At 40.7% G+C, this 17914-nt stretch overlaps 1 protein-coding gene across 2 annotated transcripts in view; it reads right to left on the bottom strand.

The window, feature by feature from the left end:
- The window catches only part of LOC122773272 (calsyntenin-2-like), a 347251-nt gene that overhangs the window by 72836 nt on the left and 256501 nt on the right, over window positions 1-17914 (bottom strand). For both annotated transcript variants that reach the window (XM_044031814.1, XM_044031815.1), the window contains 3 exons: window positions 5940-6125; window positions 3023-3280; window positions 1754-1875 (listed from right to left, as the gene is read on the bottom strand). In XM_044031814.1, coding sequence (XP_043887749.1) covers window positions 1754-1875; window positions 3023-3280; window positions 5940-6125 — 566 coding nt within the window. The remainder of the gene's footprint in view (window positions 1-1753; window positions 1876-3022; window positions 3281-5939; window positions 6126-17914) is intronic.

Raw genomic sequence — 17914 nt, 5'->3', positions numbered from 1 at the left:
TCTTTTGGATTAAAGGAGGATTTTAATTGCAACCAAGCCCTAAATGGAAATGCACTCTGTACACACACACACAAATCTGTGTTTGATTTGTGACCAGCCTACAGACTGAACCAGACCCTCAATTAGGGATGCACGATATATCGGCATTAATATTGTTATCGGCCGATGTTCGTCATTTTTTAACATATCGGCATCGGTTCAATGAGTAAAACTGCGCCGATTTTAACAACCGATGTTTATACCCGTCTAATTGCTGTTTGTGTATGTGTGTCGGGAAGGGGAGACCATGCGGCATTTGTTTGTGCATATAACAGCGTCAGTGACGCAAGCGCAGCACAAGAAGTGTGTATGTGTGTGTGTTGAGGAGAGAGAATGTCAGCGGTGTGGGCGATTTTTCAGGGTGTCGATAGAAGATACGCGAAAAGCATTATGCAACACTTGCAACGTCGAGGTAATGCGCGGAGGGTTCCGCGTCAAGTCATTCAATATCACAAATTTGATCATGTCATTTTAAAAAAACGCCACCCAGAAGTACACAAACAACGGCAGGAAGCTAACGCTAGTAACATTAGGCAGCAGACAAAAAGAAAGCAGCGCAGCTGGGACTCGACCAAAGGAAGACAGTGGCCAGGGCAATAACGATCAAGGTAATGGAAATGATTGCTCTTGACGACCAGCCGAGGGTTCCGACGGTTGATAGTGCATATTGAACCCCGCAACAACCTGCCAAGTCGGCGCTACTTTTCCGATGTTTTGCAATTTAATAAATATCTGGTTGCCATGAATACTGGCAAGTTTGATAAAGTCTTTTAACATGTTTTTTTTATTATGGCAGCTCTTAGTAGAGCTTGTCAGGTATTGTTTCTCATATTTGTTGTGTAGTTTTATTGTGAAGGGAAGTGGCGCGGTTGTTGTTGCCGGGAGGAAGGGTTGTTGACTTTATTTACGTACCCAGTATAGACGCCCTTATCTCGGTTACAGTAACTTTGGCAGGGTATTATTTTTTATTTATGTTCATGTTTGTAATTTATGATCCAAACTTTCTCACAGGAGTTTAGTGAGTTGAGGGAGTTAAACTGTACTTTCATTTAGTTACACACTTGCTACAAGTGGTAAAGGTTTCTAAAAACCTTTACTTGTAGTTGGTTACTTGTGTCTTATGTGACCTTGTTATTTGGAGGTAAAACATGTTTTGAAAATAAAGGAAGACATTCAAAAATTCAGCTTGCATGATTTTCATTCTGTACAAACTTTTATCATCTCAGAAACTTTTTTTTCAAAACATATATCGATATCGGTAGATATCGGTTATCGGCCATAGCAGCAATATTAATATCGGATATCGGTATCGGCGGAAATAGTCGTATCGGTGCATCCCTACCCTCAATCAGTGTTTCCCAAAGACTGGGTTGGGACCCACAGATGGGTTGAGGGAGATTTTTTTTTGGGAACCCCAAAAAAGTTAATAGAATAGAATAGAATGTATGTAAATGTAAATATAGAAAGTTGTAATTAATTTACCAAACATCTTTTGGAATGATTTGTTGATAGGTGATACAGAAATGGATGTAGATCTTTCGGCCACTTTAAAAAAGTCTCCTAATGGGAAGTTTGGGGAACATTTCACCAGATGCCAGGTCTTTTGGTTCTAGTGCAAGAACCCGATATAAACTGCAATACAAATGTAATTGGCACATAAGATACGTTTAAAATCCACAAACAGAAACTGGGGGAGAAACTGTGCGCAGCTTACCTGTTCCAGCTTCCAGTGGAACTCGGCTGGTCTGAATGTGTCCACTTGAGTGAATTCTCTCCTCAGCAGGAACACCAGGCGGCAGTTATGGACGTACAGTGAGTAGTGATGACGGTTCATCTCTGTGGGAGGCAGAGAGCGAGAAAGAGAAGATGAGCTGACACCAGGGACCCAATCAAAACACCCACTCACTGTCAGGTACAGACAACCTGACGTCAACATTCAGTGATTCACCTGACTCTGTTAGAACATTACAGACCTTTTCCACACACACACACACCTGTGGATCACTGATGCATCATTGTGTTTCCGTTTTGACCGATTGACCTTAAATCAAAATTCTAGCTGAACTCTGACTGCATCCACGTGAGCACACGGATGGTGCTTTGAAAGCTACTCGCCATCGGCGCTACTCTTCAAATAGTTTGACTGAAAACAGTGTTATCATCTGTTTGTTGTGTGAATGAATGAGGAAAGAACAATAAATCAGAGAGGGAGGTGATTTTTACGGGTTTCTTCTCAAGTCTCTGAAGCTGTGGAACAATTCTCAGTGGGAGACAAAGTCGTGGTTTTGCAGACATAACTTGATCTTATTTCCTCTCAAATGGCAACAGGGGAGACAGTGAGGGGGGGTCAGATTTAGTGGAGTGCCTTTTTTCATGTAACACAATCGAACTTCCCTATTATTTTGAAAATGCAACATGTGACATGCACCAAATTCACTCTGCTGACAAATCTGGACTGACACAACAAAATGTAAATGACACAAGCTGCACAGATGCATCCATGTATTCTTCATCCGCTCATGCAGAGGGAGGCGATTTTACTAAAACACTGGGAGCAACTGATCTATTGCTGCCTCAGTGTGTACGTTTGTGGGACTTAAATCTGAACACATTGTTTCACTGAAATCACTGTGGACTTTGGTGCAGGGAGTGAATGGTTAACAAAGCAACACAATTATCAGTTAGTAAAGGCTGTACACTGGTCAAAACAGAGATATCATTAAGATATAAAAAGCTTTATTTGGTGTATATTTCATTAAGGTCAGTTAATTTGGTCATTGCCTTTTCGCAGCCACACTTTTACTGAGCGAGATCATCATGTTGTTCACATACAACCACACTCGGAACTGTCTGTCTGTTGTTTTTTTGGACGATGGAGATCCATTTAGAGGCGACTAAGCTACACCGAGAGGTGCAATGGATGCCATTGTCGGTTCTGGTTCTGGTCTTGTGATGGGATTTGTTGAATCAGGCTCATACTCACCAGTCTTGTCAGAGTTACAGAGCAGCGTCTCCTTCTCAGCTCTGAGTCCAGGACTGGGGCCGTGCTTCATCCACGTGGCTATGGTGAACTGGTCAGTCAGGTTTTGGGGAACCACCCAGTCTGGGATTTTTGCTGCCTGACGACCGTCAAACCTGAAAATCAAGTCGCTGTCCCTCCCGCTGTCAGTCACCAGCGACGCCGTCCAGTTGGTGGTGGCGCTGGGGGCAGGGAGAAGGTCAGTGCTGCCCGAGGAGGCTCCTTCAGTCACAGAGCACAACAGAAGATGTGTCAATAACAATCAGCGCAGATATGCAGTGTATATTGGCCTAACCTTGGCTATGATTACATATGAGTCAAGCAGATGGCAGGGCTTAATATGTAATCAATGGACTGAGATGGATAGAGGATGTGGGTATTGATTCATGGCAAATGAAACTGACTTTCAAAAAGAGAAGAGATGTGAGTCATCGTTCACAAATTCAAACTGTAGCTCGCCAGAGTGCACGTATCGACTGAGGAAACATGTGATGTGATTGTGAACAGCAAACACCTTGGTTGTCTGATCACTTATCATTGGTGCCCTGCACCGACTCATCACATCCCCTTCCTCCTCTTCCTCTTCTAAAAGCAACTCCATCATTCTTTTGACACAATAACCTCAATCCATTGTGTCCTGAGTGATCTCCGGTTTCAAACGTTAACTTTGCTGCGTTGCTCACCTTGCTCCCCAATACATCTGACGTGCCCTTCCCGATCTATCTTTTGTCCCCGGAGACAGTGAGAAATGCATGTCATGTGTTTAAAACCATGTTTATAAATCCTTTAGAGCAGCTCACGGGTGGCGATAAATCAAAACAATTCACAAAAACATGCTGTTCAGGAAAAAATAAATCTCACGTCACGTCTCCCTCGTCTACATTTCTTCTAACCCTCGTCCTCAAAGCTTTTTTTTCTCACCGGTTACTCATGCCACAGCGACTCCAGTAATTACATTCCCTCAGTAAATAAATACACATGTGCAGCCATTTCTTGGCCCAATGTCTTTGTACATTATCTCAAATTGATTGTGCTTTAAAAAAGCAATTACAATTTATTCTGTTCGCTATCAGATAATGATTATGAGCTACCTGACAATGACTCGTTAGTGGTAAACCATCCATGGACCGCGAATCAGGAGATCTATGGGGGGGGGGGACGTTATGCATTCAGATGAGCTGGGATATGGCCGTTAGTCAAAGATGATGACTCCAGCCCCCCTGCTGGTGGCACGGTGCAGATGGGAACTGGGACGTTCGGCTGCTTCGTTGGCGCTCTGGGCACCGACTCAGCCGCTCATCAGTCACCAAGGAGGAAGCGTGGATGCATCTGGGGAGGCTTATGCCCTCGCTCTGTCCACCTTATCATTAGTGACACGCCTCTAGTTTTTCACAGAGACACAGACGGGGCAGCGACACACACTTTTTAGACCCAGTCTGACCCCCACACTCAGACCATACATTCAACTGATGCTCACAGCTCTGGCTCACTTCACATTCAGTGAACTATGTTTATGTTTGCTGTAAGAGGTCACTTCTGATCTCTCCTCTCTATAATCTACATATTCACCACGACAGAAACAGTCACTGCTCCAGCTCTCAGGTGATTTACTACCCTGCCACAAATGCATTCTCAATGTGTGTGTCTGCTATGTTTTACATCATGTCTGTGTATTAGAATATGTTCATACAGATGTACTTTTAAACAGTTAAAGCACATCTGTTCGTCCTGTCAGTATTTCACACTAAAATGTGCTGAATGGATTCAGGGAACTGAAAGGCCAGAGTGCTTTTACTTTGAAACAGGTATGGTTGGATGAACATGTGTGTATTTAAATGTGTATTTTAAAGTGCTTCTCTAGTCTTGATGTCCATTCAAAGCTGCTTTACACTCTAGTTTATCCATTCAACCATTCACATCTGTTCACTCACACGTGCATACAGTGCATCTACTGTATGTGCATGACATTTTCTATCACACGTCTTTCATACCCATTCACACGCTGTCGCCACAGCCGTCAGGAGCATGTCGTCAGTGTTAAGTGTCAGCATGTCCACCAATGGATCCAAGGATCTGCCACTGTCCACCTTAAATGTCCTTAAATCGCCTGATGCATATGAGACACATGTCTCAAATGGGCTGTGTGGCTGCTCTTAGCTGCTCAGTTACCATCTGTGCTTAAATGAAAAGTATACTGTATGGTTCTGTAATGCACACACACTACATGTGCCACACATGCATGAGACATGGAGGCATGTGGAGGTTAGCTCTCTGTGAAAACACGACTAGAATCAGGAGGCAGCAGTAGACCAGCAGCTCCTGTATCACCATGAGCTAAATATGTTGATTTTCCCCATGAGATTCCATTTGGTGCCTTTTTACTGGTTAAATTCGGTCATTTTCTTCTTCTTTTGGCTCAAAGTGAGTAGTGAAGTCTTACTATGTGCCAGTGCCTCATACAAACACATGTCAGTCAGTCAGTCATCATCTAACCACTTTATCCTCCACCAGAGGGTCGCGGGGGGTGCTGTGCCAATCTCAGCTACATCGGGCGATAGGCGGGGTACACCATGGACAGTTCGCCAGTCCATCGCAGGGCCACACACAAAGATAGAGACAAACAACCATTCACTCTCACTCTCACACCTATGGTCCAATTTACCTAATCCCAACACTGCATGTTTTTGGACTGTGGGAGGAAGCCGGAGAACCCGGAGAGAACCCACGCACACACGGGGAGAACATGCAACCTCCATGCAGAAAGGTCCTTGTTCCAACCGGAGCTCGAACTCGCTGCAAGGCGAGAGTGCTAACCACTACACCACCGTCACCATCAATTAACTGAAATTTAAAGTAATTTTTTTCTTTTTTGAAAACTAACCACAGAGTTTCTGTAGAGATTTCTCAGAGTAGGTTTCTCTGTCGCAGCCCTTCCCGATGTGATTTGTCTGCAGCTCCACTGTGGTCCTCACTGACGAGAGCGGCCCGCCACACGTCTCCAGGTGCATCTTGGGAAACAGCTGCTTACTTCCTGTCCCAGGCTCATAGTCCACTCGTTTATTCCAACCTGGAAAAAGAGGAAAGAGGAGATACTGTGAAGGATGGCAGAGGATTCTGTTGTTCTGATGTTATGCATGAAAACTACAACTGGGTGCAATAATCTGAAATCATGAATCCGTTTTTACCCCTCTGCTTTTGTTACTGCACACTTTTGCCTCATTTTTGATCTGGGCTGCCGTAAATAAAAGAATCCATTTTCAATCTTTCACTGTCACTAATATTTTCAGCCAGCATAACTCAATATCCTCCTGGCAGATTGTGCCTCGGTAATGAAATTGTTGTTGGAGTGCAGTGCAGTGCTTGCATTAGCAGCAGTAGTCATTATGCTGTCACTGTCTGTCCTGTCAGCTGTGCAACGTATTCTCTGTGTGGGCAGGCTATTATTTTGTGTGTCAGGGATGTTTTTTGTTTTTCCCTCATGTTTCTCCAGGCTTTTGTGCGGAATTGTGTTTGTCTTCACAGTCTGAACCACAGACAACGACAGTGAATGCAAATGTTCTGTAGCCAGTTTAGTGTTTATGCGAGTATTTTTTACAGTGTGCTAAAATCTTATCGTGGTTGAAAAGAAGAACAATCTGTAAATGCTGTCAACATATGTTCCCGACATTTCATCTTTCATGGGGCTGCCAGACTGTTGCAGAGCAGCACGGCTGCTAGTGCATCTAAAAAAATCAACCTGGCAGCCAATTCTCTCCCTATCCTTAGTATTGAGAGTACTGATGATGACACACACACCACTTCATGTCCCCATATCTGTCTATCAATCTATAGATCATTATATTATGGGCACAACTGTATGGAATAGTGGAAAACCATACTTGAGTAAAAATGTAAGCAGTAAGAATGGGCAGTACTTCTTTAAAATATGCATCTCAAATACAAACTTTTATTTTGTAACTGTAATATTATTGAAATGATGAAAACGCCCTCATATTTTGCATCAAAATACTTGTGTATTTTTAAAAGACACAGATCGGGTGGCGTGCTGCCTACTTTAATTTGATAACTTGTTAAAGTCACACATATTGCACAAGCTTTCAAAGCCACACTTGAGTTTCCATTGTTGTTTGTTCCATTTTAATGTGACAACCTGAATTCTTTGTAATTGATGGATTAACATTAAAATAAGCACTTTCAGTGGACTAAATTATGCAACTGTCAACTCATTTATTGAGATGAACTACATTTGGACTACATTTTAAGCAAATAAAAATACTTAAGAAAGAGTTTCTTGAACCTGAGTTACCTACCTAACTTTAATCTGGACAAAGGGCTACATTGTGATGTCTAGCATGTTTAATCTGTTGACATGTTCACATAGGTCAAACAACATACAGTCATTTATTTTTAGGCGGTTGTAGTTGTGACTTTGATGTATTGTTGCCCATGCATGAGTATCTCACCAGAAAATGACTGTGGTACAAGTTAAAGTCAGAGAATACTACTTGAGTAAAAGTATCAAATATTAACTGCACTTTTATTTTTTATTATATGTACGTTACTGTTCGTCATTATATGTCCAAGTATACAACACAATAGCAACATGGTGCCGTGGTCATGAACAAACAAAGAAATAAATGGAATTTAAACTTCCAGTATTTAAGAATCCATTCACACAAGAACATCAGGGAACAAAGGTGGACTTCACATACCAAAAAGCATGAGTCGTTCTGGTTGACTTTGCTGTTTCTGTTTCAAAATGGTTGTTGTTTCTACCCTAGAAACGTGGTGGTACAAGATGACGGCTCCATATATTATAGAATTTTACTGTTTTAAAGCTGTAAATGGACTGACACCATCTTACCTCTGAAATCTGAGGTCAGATAGTTAGCTGCCCCCAAATAATGGAATTATTTACCTACTGAAATTTAAATCTACCCCCACTATTGAACATTTGAAATCACTTTTCACTCAATCACTCAAGACCCAGCTCTTCAACATGGGCTTCATGTAAGGATAAGAATATTCTACCTGGACTTATCTTACTACACTTTTTTACCATTCTATTACTTTACTATTTTACAGTTTTACTTTTTTTAGTTTTGTTGTTTTATAACTTGTTGTTATACCTTTTACTTTGTAAAGCACTTTGGTCGATCCTGGTTGTTTTTAAATGTGGTTCTGTTTGGATATGTCAGATCCAGGACCAGGAGGCCAGCATCTTCAGTTAGTATGATGTAATGAACACATGTCAGAGTAAACCATGTCAAGTAATGATAGAAAAACTCAACTTACATAACATTACTGGTTGATGGATCATGGCTGGAAAAATGCAGGAAGCATTAAACAAACACAAACTCGTATTTGCCTCTGGGGGTCCCCCTACAGTTGGTAAATGGTATTGTCTGTAACGTAAGTGGCCTGACACACAACAATCTCAAATGCACTAGATATAGATGCTAAGCAAACAATTTATTCTAACTAGTTCAACAATAACAGGGCCAGGTTGCCATCGGTCGGGTATCCCGAGGGAGCAGATGTACTATAAAAATGCAGTTACTATGTGAAGGCTGTAATTATTATTATTATTATCATTATAATAATAATAATAATAATAATAATAATAATAATAATAATAATAATAATGATAATAATAATACATCATATTTATATAGCGCTTTTCTGGACACTCAAAGACGCTGGAATTCTACATTAGAAGCAGAATAGGAGCATCTTTGTTGCTCAGCAGCCATGTTTGCTTCCTCACACACTGATTCACCTCCTCTGGAGTGTGATTACTCTGCTACGAATGTACAGGTTTATCAATGGCTGCAAAGTGAACAAACAACTGGACACAGCTGCGTGCTAAACAAGGACAGAACATTAGATATGAGAGCAAGCCGAAGACACAAAAGACCTCTTTTGATTCAATGTAAGCACTAGAACAGGAGGTGCAGCTCTGTCTTCATATATCACCTTATTCTATAATATGATTTCATCAACAATGTCAAATAGCTAATAGCAATAACCATGGTTACATGAAGAGGGATTTAGTTAAAAAGACGTTTTCATTCATTCAGTGGTTCTCAAACGTTTTATAGAAAATATTCAGCTTTCAAAGTAACACTTTTATCACCAACATTAAAATACAGTGGTGTACATGGCAGAGTTAAGTCAGCGATGGACTTTTCACAGATTTACCCTCTCATCATCCTCCTGTTGCTCACATACACACTTCAGACACTGTCAGTCAGTCAGTCATCATCTACCGCTTTATCCTCAACCAGAGGGTCGCGGGGGGTGCCGTGCCAATCTCAGCTACAACCCGGAGAGAACCCACTCACACACGGGGAGAACATGCAAACTCCATGCAGAAAGGCCCTTGTTCCAACCGGGGCTCGAACCCGGGTCTTCTCGCTGCAAGGCGAGAGTGCTAACCACTCACTTCAGACACTGCTATAGCTAAATTAGATTCCAATGGAAAGAAAGATAAGGTGACTCTCATTATTATTACTTCTAATGTTGTTGTTTCATTTTCGTAATCAGTGTGAACCAGGCCTTAAACTCACGGAAATGGCAAGTTGACTATATGCACACTAAGTAAGTAAGTAAGTAAGTAAGTGAAGGTTTATTTCTATTATTATTATTATAAGTAAGTCGCTTTTATCCAAAGCGACTTACAATGGAATTGAGTACAATCAGTGGAGTCAAACTTGCGACCATGATGTCTTCTCACACACAAGGACCTGTCTTAACCACTGAGCCACTACACCCCACATTCATAATAAAAATACACAGAGAGGAGGGGCATACAATCAACAGGGAAGATAGGAAAGGAAGTCAAACTAAACAAGGTAGACACAAGGAAACACAAGGAACTTAAAGCCGCCAAACTAAAAGCATCATGTAATGAAAAGAGATTAATAAAAAGTGCCCGGAAGATCCAGGGGTTGTGACAAGTACTTGAACTCCAGCCATGAGGCTTCTGGCTGTTGTCATTGTATTGTGGAATCCATGAAGTAATTTACACTGTTCCATGTATTTAGGATTTACTTTGTATTGTTTAATTTCAGATTTCACCAGCATGTTAGTAATCAACTGCAAAGGTAAATGGTCAGACTTGATGACAGTGGCTTTGGTTTAGACTACTATTGAAGGTCTATCTCTCCCTGTGGACCTCTGAGTTGTTAACGAAACAGCACCTATGACCTATGACCCACTTCTGAGGGGAGGGGAGTGTGAGACACAGAGAGTTCTTTGGTAAGTTAGGTGTTGTAGCATTTGTTTTTCAGAACTTGGAGCTGCATGGTGAAGGAAACAGCAGCAGCTGTGATTGTCTCAGGGAGTCCCATATTCAGGTGTGTGCTTTTTGATGTGTCGCTCATCATGTGTCGCTGTGACATGAAAACAAATCACTGTGACAATCACACATGCATATGTTCAATCAGCATTGTGTGAACTCAGTTGTCAAACGTTTGAATGCAGTTTTTAATTGTATTTGAAAGTTACACACCACAGCTCACGAGAACTCTAACACTAACCACGTCTTCGCTCGTCACAGTGGATGCACAAACTGATGGGACACATTCAAAATGAACCTGACTAGGAAGCATCGCAGGTAGTAATAATTTATCTGCTAGTGTGTCAGCTCCACATCCGAAGGGGAGGTGCAGATCGAGCCTGGAGAGATAAATAGAGGCTAATGGGTTGAGGACACAGTTTATACCCAGATACGTGAGGAAGGGTTGGGTGGAGTGTAGAAGTGGGTGATTAAAGTTTATGAGTAAGACAGTATCGGACAAACAGCAACAGTAAATGTTTGCTGGCTCTGTGGAAAGATTAAGACACTCGTGCTCTCATCACCTCTTAATAGTTTTCTGGCTCATGGAGTGAATGTCTGTAGTTTATTTGTCTGGAGGGGGAAATAACCAGCATCCGCTCACTGATCCCAGTAAGCGTTATATGGAACCAGAGTGAGGTTGTTTCCTGTCAGGATGGAGGGAATTTCATTTACATATTTATACCCCGAGGGGGCGGGTCTTGCTTGGTGTTGGCAGTAGACCTTTCAAATCACTTACTGAAGCTTGACACTGTTCATTTCCACTTGGTTTTGAAAGGCTGTCGTGAGTACATTATTTGCTAATTAATTGAGCAGTGGAACATGTAAAGCTGATTAGCAGTGTAATTCCACAACTTTCGTGTTCCTAGCGGTGCCTACAGAGTAAGTGTCATACAGACGCAGCAGCAGTAAGACGCGTGTCAGAACACGGCCATAAATCTATCACACTTAGAGGGACTCAAAAAGAAGACTTGAGTTCAATGGTTTTACTCCAGAATCAGATAAGCCAGCAATCAGTGGTCAAAGGTTAAAACTCATTCATTGTCTAATGCTTTATCCTCATGAGGGTTGTGGGAATGCTGGTGCCAATCCCAGCTGGCATAGGACAAAAGGCGGGGTTCAGCCTGGTCACCAGTCCATCGCTGGGTCAACATATTGAGATGGACAACCATTCACTCCCACACACACAATCACAGCCAATTTAGAGTGTCCAATTAACCTCTGCAGGAAGTCAGAGAACCCAGAGAAAACCCCCACACACACGGGGAGAACATGCAAACTCCATGCACAAAGACCATTGTTCCAACCGGGGCTCAAACGCAGATCTTCTTGTTGCAAAGGCAAGAGCGCTAACCACTACACCAACTGTGTGGCCACATAGAAATTATGAATATAGATAAACTAGAATTCAGGGAGCTTGACCGGTCATGACAAAATCAAGACTCACAGAAGGTCAACACATATGGTGGTTGTTGTCATTCTTCGATTGGCATCGCTCAACTCCATTTTCAACATGATATGGACGAGTTTAAGATGAAGTAGTCAGGCTGTCTATGTCAGGCAGCTGGGGTGGGTGGAGCCAATCATGACCCTCATGTGGGGTAACAGAAGATGATGAATGAGTGCCTGTGTGTCAACAGAAGTGATGCGAGTCGCAGAGTTCTATGTATGTATTTTGTAGCCGTTTGTTTCCATAAAGTTACGTGACCCTGTTGTGTTACCCTTAAAAAAGTAAAACTCAATTCTGTACAAGCTTTAGGGTTAAGTTTGTGACTTTATCTCACCTTTTCTTATAAAAGGTGTGTTGTTTATATAATGATAAGGCTTTATCCATTTCCACATAAACATGTATAGCAGTATTACTGTGAATGCTATGATATGACACAGTCCCAATACAAATGACTTGACTTGTATCTGCAGTCAGCGATCTCCAATATACTTCATGGAGTTAGCTCGAAGTGTTACTGCACTCTCATAAAAATAATTATTGCAGTGAAAAAACAAAAAACAAATATAAGATGTTAATAAAAAAGACAATGAACACATACACACTGTAAAACAGCTTTGGCTCTGGTGAGGTGCAAACAAATAACCCTCATTACACTGATAAACATTAAGCAGTGGCATTTATCTTGAATAATGGGGAAAAAACAATGGAGCAATGGAGTTTTCCAAAACACCCACTGGACTGTGTGTTAATGGGAAAACACAAACACACAACTATGTCTGTGCATCTCTGCCAATATTAGATAATGGCATCTTTTATCAATGTGCAGATTTCTGGAAGAAAAATCAAACCGTCCCACTGTTCCATTCCTCACTCTGCCGTAGTTTGTCTTCTCACAGGTGATTGTGAATTTACCTGCTTAAGAACACAAAAGTCTTCCGCTGTGCATCACTGATTCTCTGACATCTTGTGACGTTTTTATCCACTTTTATGTTTTTTTTCCGTTCTTACACCCGATCAGTGACAATGATTGTTCTTGTCTTGCAGGTTTATGACTGTGTGGCACAGTGACTATACTCTAGATTTATTGACTTTATTTGATTCAAACTCATTCAAAATGCCTTTCATTAAGCAGGCAACAAAGACACTATGAGGTGTATTACAGCACAGGAGAAACATCAATTTCCCCCGACTTCTGTACTTTAATAGAACTTTGGGTCCTTCATTACAGACCACTTTACTCTCATCCTTTAGTGCATTTCACAGGGAAATATTATGCTTTATATGCCTCTTCATTTTGCTGCTAGTGCCTAAACTAGAGCAGCAGTACATAAAGAAGTTCATGTAGATTAATTTCCTTCAGCCAAACGATGAATGTTTCTATAATTTTGAACTATTAAAATAACACTGAGTGGGCCTATTCTGCTTAGCGACACATATAATGCGGCACAAATTATCATTCTTTCTGTTAGTTGTTGACTAGGTGACTGGTTCTGTTGATAACAGAATCAATGTTATAATGTACAAAATATCCATAGAAAGTTTTCAAAAAAATGTTTTGTTAAATATCTTATTCATATCAGAGAGTGTCCCCTGCCTACATTGTATGACTATTTTTTATGTAATTGTTACTGTAAGAAGTGCTTCAAAATACTTCAAAATACAGAATGACTGTATTTCTTACACACAAATAGTTTATTGGCTGAAAAGTTTGCTTATTAGATGGAGGAACAAAATGAGTCTAAAAGAAGTGGGCCTAGACCTTGCTTGCATGTGTGGCATATGATACGCACACATGAATATTATAAGCACAATTTTGATTGTTTATAGCTAAATTCCATTTAATATGTTTATATTCATATTAATTTACCACAACTACAAGGTGCTGGAAAAGTATGGAAATCTGACCTCGTAAAAAACATGTATGAACCATGTATCAAGTTCTGTTAATGACAATAAATAACCTTGATGTTAGCCATGACTTTTTTCATTTGGTAGAGCTAATGCTAATGCTAATGGCATATTACGTCTATTTAAAGTACATTTAGAAAGTGCCTTTCCTTGTATCCCCACGGAAAAAAAGGGTAAGCTAATCCTGTTCATTAGTCAACAGAATAGGAACATACATAAGAATAGACTTAAGATGATTTCCTTACAGATTATATACTATACACTACATTATGTGATACTACTGTGCTTGCAGTAACTATAGTATGTCTTCATCAAAACAATAGCAATGTGACTTTATCTGTTATTCCTGGCTGCATTTATTACACAGCAGGTTTTTCGCTCAGTCAGCTGACTTGGAAATATTTTACACTTGTCAAAGTGGAAAAATGTCTTCATGCGTTCATCTCTCTCTGCCATTGTAAAGGAGTTTATCTGCATTTGTGTATCTGCTAAAATAATGCTATCCTGTTTAAGAGACTCTGTAGGACACCGCTACCACTAGCGCTGCTGCTGGTGGTGCTAGTGAATTGAATAGAATATATATTTTATTAATCCCCTTAGGGAAATTATCTCTCTGCATTTGACCCATCCTAGAATTAGGAGCAGTGGGCTGCCACACTGAGTAGCAATGGGGGTTGGGTACCTTGCTCAGGGGTACCCCAGCCCTTTTGACCTGGTGGGGACTTGAAGCGGCAACCTTCTGGTTACAAGCCAAGTTCCCTTTCCACTTGGCCACGGGCTGCCAATCAAAGTGGGGATGTTATCACTCACAGATGCAGCGTGAGCTCCTGCATTCCCAGACAGCACAAACAGGAGAAACACATGCACCCACAGAGAGCTACATACACACCAAAAAATGATATACATATATATATGTATATCATTTTTATGTATATATATATACATATACATATACACACATATATATATATATATATATACACACACATATATATATATATATATATATATATATATATGTATATATATAATTCATTCGACTCACACTGGCACTCAGGCACAAAACCTCAGAACACAGATGTGCACTAAAGCCCAGCTGTCTAACAACAAGCAGTGTGGGTTTAATAGGAAGCTATCTGCTCTCTGTTGAGTTGTGTGCTCGCCTACAGTAGACTGAGTCGACCTCACACTGTGAGCACAAGGGTTCTTCTCTTTGTGAATGTGAGAGGCAGACGAGAGGCAGGAGGAGAGGGGTGCGAGGCAGAAAACCAGCATGTGGAGCTGCTTTACCAAACCCCCTGATCATAAGAAAACCAAAGCACTTTTATGTGTTCGTGTCTGCATATGGCAACACGATTTGGAAGCTGCATATAAAAATGTGATGATGTTAATTGATCAATATATATACATACATACACATATATATATATGTATATACATATATACAAAGCCGGATTAACGCAAAGGCAAACTAGGCACGTGCCTAGGGCCTGATTGGCAGGGGGCCCAGACAGAGGGACAATCAAAACCTAAAAATGACTTGGTTCGCGTTTTCTAGACGATTTACGCTCCTCGTCCTGATGACGCGACGCTGTCAGGGCGTTCTGAGGACAGTCTGCTCCGATCGACAGTCACGCTGGGGGCAGGCGGGCGGGAGAAGCCGCAGCAGTGCACATGTCCGCGGCAAGGTCCGGGCGGGGGTTCACTGTAAACCACCTTCGCCCCGAGCCCTTCCAAGCCGATCTAGAGTCGGTCGCGGCGCACCACCGGCAGAGGAAATTTCATGTCAAACTGTCAGTGTGACACTGTTGGATGATGAAGTCTGCATCAATTCATGAAAAAAACTGTTGAAAAGTTGAAATATGGAGATTAAAGGTTTCTGCCCACAACAACCTAAAAATGACTAAAACGTGACTAAGCGTTTTAGTCCAAAAGACTGAATCTAGAGTGGCTTCCAAAAACAACCCTGTACAGTACACCAGAGAAACATCCAGACCAGTGGAGAAAACTGCTGAACAGTCCAGACCAGGAGCTGAATACCAGAAAATGGAAGAGAGGTGAAGCTTGTCCATGAAAATAAACCTCTTTACCACGACAGTAAGGTGTTTATTCTCAAACTCCTCTCAGCCACTTCTGCATTAATCAATTTTATTGGTCTCTGTATATTTGACTACTTATTAAACTATTCAATTTAATTAACACATTTAATTAAGATTTTCTGTAAAATGCAATAGCTTACAACATTTATCTTATTTGCTCTGTTTATATAGCAATGCTGACACCTATTGGTGATTTACTGGTACTACTGCCTTAACAATGACACTCGCAATGGATAAGATAAGGATAATTTAATAGCATTTAATAGAGCCTTGTAGTAAGGTATAAATACGGTAATACAAATCAAAAAATAGTCTGATAGACTGTTGAATATACGACACATGACTTATTTTGGCATACAAAGAACCAACTCGTAACCAAAGACTACGCTATGTAAAATGTGATTTCACTTTTATTAGTAACTTTGGTAAGTTTCAGATTTCAATTCATAAATAACATCGATGGAGGGGGAAAATACAGTCTGCCTAGTATAATCCATTTATTTAATCCAGCTCTGCATATATACATATATGTATATACATATATGTATATATGCATATATAAATACATACATATACACATATATACATATATATGTATATACATATATTTTTTGTGATATATATGTACATATATATATATCACAACAGAGTGCTCATTCTCAGTGTGTGTAATTATCCATCAACATATAACATAAGAACATTTAATGAACACTGAAATATTAGGCCTGTACGCTGACCGGCTGACAATGGAGACTTACACATAAAACACCACTATAATGCTGCTATACTACATCAGATATAGAAACTTAATGTGTAACATGAATGCCATGGGTTTGTTTTCTTCTGCAGAAGCATGTCTTTAAAATCTATTGTACATATTTTATAGCTATTTAGAACCTGCTAAGGTGGTCACAGCCCACACTTTAGAAATCAGTGTTACGCAAGCTTCCTATGGTGATACTTGGAGGAAAATCCAAAATACTGTTCTACTGTATATACCAAGGTATGTGATCTCATACTGTGACTCATATTTGAGTGCGTAGAAAATAAAATAGATAACAAGATAATAATAATAATAATAATAAATTCAGTAATAATAATAATGATCTCTCGCTCCATCTTAATCTAATTTCACTATAACAGTATCTGAAGTTTATGTGAGGAAGAGGAGGATGGTGAAAGAGCAAATTATCTTTAAATTATTGGGACTGGGAATAAATCTGCCTCCTGGTAAAAGTCTGTAGCTGACTATGCTCTGCCTGTGATGATGATGTCACAATCCTGACATAAGGAGAGAGGCGGGGTTCACCAGTCCATCACACACTCTCAAGTTCACACCTGCCGTCTATTCAGAGCGTCCAGTTAACCTCTGCATGTTTTTGACTGTAGGAGGAAACCAGAGAAAACCCGTAGACACAGACACAGAGAGAACATGCAAGCTCCAGCCAAACAGACTCCCACTCAGACAGGGCTGCAAACCTGAGTCTTCTTGCTGCGAGGCAACTGTGCTAGCCACTACGCCAACAAATATGAACGTACCATTGACAGACGTGTGGACTGTGTCGCAGTGTGTAGCATGGAGAGCAGAGAGTGAGCGGGAAGAGAGAGATGGATAGAGGTGCTTATAAGAAAATGATGCATCATCACACTCTCATGCTGTTCCTCATCTCTGAGGGAGTCTCTCCACTTCTTTGTGTGTGTGCATAAGTGCAAATATAAAAATGCTGACATCATGTTCATGTAGTCATTGGAGGCCGTCATTATACGTCACATCCATCAGCAGGAGAGCCTATATTTCCATTTGAAAGAGCGCTACCCTCCTCTTTTCCTCTCCACCTGTGTCCTTAAGCCTTAATCTTAATGTTTTCATGGCTCCTCTTTGTGAAAAACAAGAGACCTTGATCTTATTTTTCTTTAAAAAAAAGTGGATATCAATGTTTTCAAATGTTTTGAAATGATCCCTTTGTTCCATTATTGTAACTTGATGTTCTGTGGTTGTAGTGAAATCTACTTGTATCAGTGCCAGCTTATATGATTTTTCACGCGTGTGACCATTTAAG

Source organism: Solea senegalensis, linkage group LG8, assembly GCF_019176455.1.
Source record: "Solea senegalensis isolate Sse05_10M linkage group LG8, IFAPA_SoseM_1, whole genome shotgun sequence".
Taxonomy (NCBI): domain Eukaryota; kingdom Metazoa; phylum Chordata; class Actinopteri; order Pleuronectiformes; family Soleidae; genus Solea; species Solea senegalensis.
The sequence above is the reverse complement of the archived record's forward strand: the minus strand, read 5'-3'. Positions and strand labels throughout refer to the sequence as shown.